The following is a 2,565-nucleotide window of genomic DNA, read 5'->3' on the forward strand; positions in this document are numbered from 1 at the left end:
TGAGTCTGGAGAAGAAGATTTTTGAAATATTGGATAATTTTCCCTTTGGGGCCCCGCCCTGGCCCCAGGGGTGGGGGTAGGAATCCCAATTTTACAATTTTGAAGCCTCATCTACCAAGGATGATTCTGACCAAGTTTGAAAAAAATCCATCCACTGGTTCTTGAGAAGAAGTTGAAAATGTAAAAGTTTACGCACGACGCACGACGGACGACGACGGACGAAAAGCGATTGGAATAGGTCACTTGAGCAAAGCTCAGGTGACCTAAAAAGGAAAGGTTGACATTAACATAATTCAGAGATTAGCATATTGGCAAAAGAATAAGAAACACTTTATCGAAGTTCTACTTTATTTCATAAGCAATGTATTGATAAAAGGCCATAATAAAATGATGAAAATTATAGCCTCGTTGTTGAAAATATTTATAGCATTTACCTTATTTCAAGGTGATACGTTAGCACACTGCGTATTAAAAATGACAAGATGTTGCATTTATCTAGCTAAATAGAACTCTTCACCTTTCATAATGCATTTTGATATTACTGAAAGAAGTAAATCATGCTGAAATGAAATACTGGCTTAATTTGATCAATTATTTGAAAAACAATCAACATTGAAATTCGGCGTTTGAAAAACCGTCAAGGCCGAGAGTTTAAATTCAAACATACGGTAATTCTGATAACAAAGGAACCTCTTTCAAACAAGAAATTCAAAAATGTGTATAAGTATTTACAATGAACGAGGTTAACTGCTTAATATATGGACAATACTATTTATCATATACTGGATAATTTCTGTAACATATCCTACTGTATACACATGACCATATAGTATGTGCAATACCATTCAGCCACCTACTTGATACTTCAAACGATCGTCTTTGGTCATCTGTCTTTCTAGTTCTTGATGTCTATCGTGGGCCCTTGCATCCGAATAAACTGGATTCGCAGTAATAAAACAGAAAAACACGATCATATTATACAATTGCAAGACAAACTTATTATAAACAGTTTTTTGGACATTTCAATATATATTATTTCTAGTTAAAAATATTTTTGATTCTGTCTGTATATAGTATAATAACTTACTACTTTTATTTCAGCGAACGAAGTAACGTTTAATATAAATGTGAAAGTTTAGGTGTCAACCAAGATCACTTTTCAAGGGGCCTTCGCTGAGATTAAAATCCCAGAATTATAAAATACTAGTCCAGTGCTATACCGATTCCTTTTTAAAGAAAAATCGCTCTAACACAGTCAGTAACATTAGACAAGGTATATATAATATTTTTAGTTGAAATTATTTTATGATTCTGTCTGTATATTATATATTAACACAGATCAAATAAGAAAATATATCATTCATGTAGATTCAAAACATAAAAAAGAAATGGGAAAAAGAGATGATTTTAATATTACAGGCATGTGAAGAAATCAAGCCAAACTGAAATACATACAGAACATCAACAGAATAATTCAGACGAAACCACGCGCTTTGAAATGTGTTTTCTTTTCCTTCTGGACATCCTGTGAATTTGGATTCTTTACTTCAAAGTGCACTGATATTAATTTTTAACAAATTTAATACCACATTTCCAATCTATTCCTTCTCGTACTTTTGTTGTTTATTTACCTATAGCATTACACAGGGGTTTTCCTGTGACTTTGTCCCAAAATATAATAGTCAGCATTTGATTGGTAATACCGATACCTGTAAATATAAATTTACATGTACAATTAACATCAAACGAATATTGCATTACTCTTTAACTTATCGATTTAAAACATCTTAAGCATAACAATTCGTTCAATCAACTTTCAAATAGGTTTCCATTTTTTATACATTTTACCTTTTGTTGATATGAACATTGAGATATTTAGTTAATTGCATGTAACCAAGAAAATACGAACAGGATCTGACGTATGAACCAATTTATGTTTCAAATAAGCTATATTATCATATGTGTTTAACTTCCAACAATCATAATTCATATTCAGGTTTCTTTTTTTTTCATTTATCACATCAAAGAAAATATGACTCAGTTCCTTATATTAATATATCCAGTTTAAGCTCCAATATTTGATTACCGATAAAATCGAGTTGCTCAAGGTCTGTGAAGCAAATGCATTCTTTCAAAGGGACACTTACCTTTCTTGCAATTTACTTACACTTAATATCTTTGATATATATGCCCATAGCATAGAGCTTTTCAGCAGTTTTCGCCATACATTCACGTGTAGATTCAATCAACCATATGGCATCCATTTCTGCCAATCTGATAGAAAAATATTTGTATACACTTAATCTATATCATAGAAAATCATTTTGCCACATTGCTTCTTAGATATTGCACATGAAAATATCACATGTCCTACCCTGGAACTATTTTTGGGAAATTGGATATCGCAGAAAAAGGCATAAACCACCAATATGTCTTTAGCAATATCTTTGCAGGAACAGAATCGAGAGTTTTCAGATGGTTTTCTACGTATACAATTAAGACATTGAAGAAACCGAATTCACCCCCTTTTCTCTCTCTCTCTCTCTCTCTCTCTCTCTCTCTCTC

The 2,565-nt window shown here is 32.2% G+C and overlaps 1 protein-coding gene across 1 annotated transcript in view; it reads right to left on the reverse strand.

Annotated features, from left to right (window-relative positions):
- LOC110441336 (glycerol kinase 2-like) overlaps positions 1 to 2,270 on the reverse strand; it is a 20,944-nt gene extending 18,674 nt beyond the window's left edge. The window contains exons 1-3 of the mRNA XM_021484450.1: positions 2,168 to 2,270; positions 1,632 to 1,709; positions 858 to 937 (exon numbers count right to left, since the gene is read on the reverse strand). Of these exons, the coding sequence (XP_021340125.1) occupies positions 858 to 937; positions 1,632 to 1,709; positions 2,168 to 2,264 (255 nt within the window). The 5' untranslated portion in view covers positions 2,265 to 2,270. The remainder of the gene's footprint in view (positions 1 to 857; positions 938 to 1,631; positions 1,710 to 2,167) is intronic.
- Between the last annotated feature and the right edge of the window lie 295 nt (positions 2,271 to 2,565).

The sequence above is a fragment of the Mizuhopecten yessoensis genome, unplaced genomic scaffold (assembly GCF_002113885.1).
Source record: "Mizuhopecten yessoensis strain PY_sf001 unplaced genomic scaffold, ASM211388v2 scaffold715877, whole genome shotgun sequence".
NCBI lineage: Eukaryota > Metazoa > Mollusca > Bivalvia > Pectinida > Pectinidae > Mizuhopecten > Mizuhopecten yessoensis.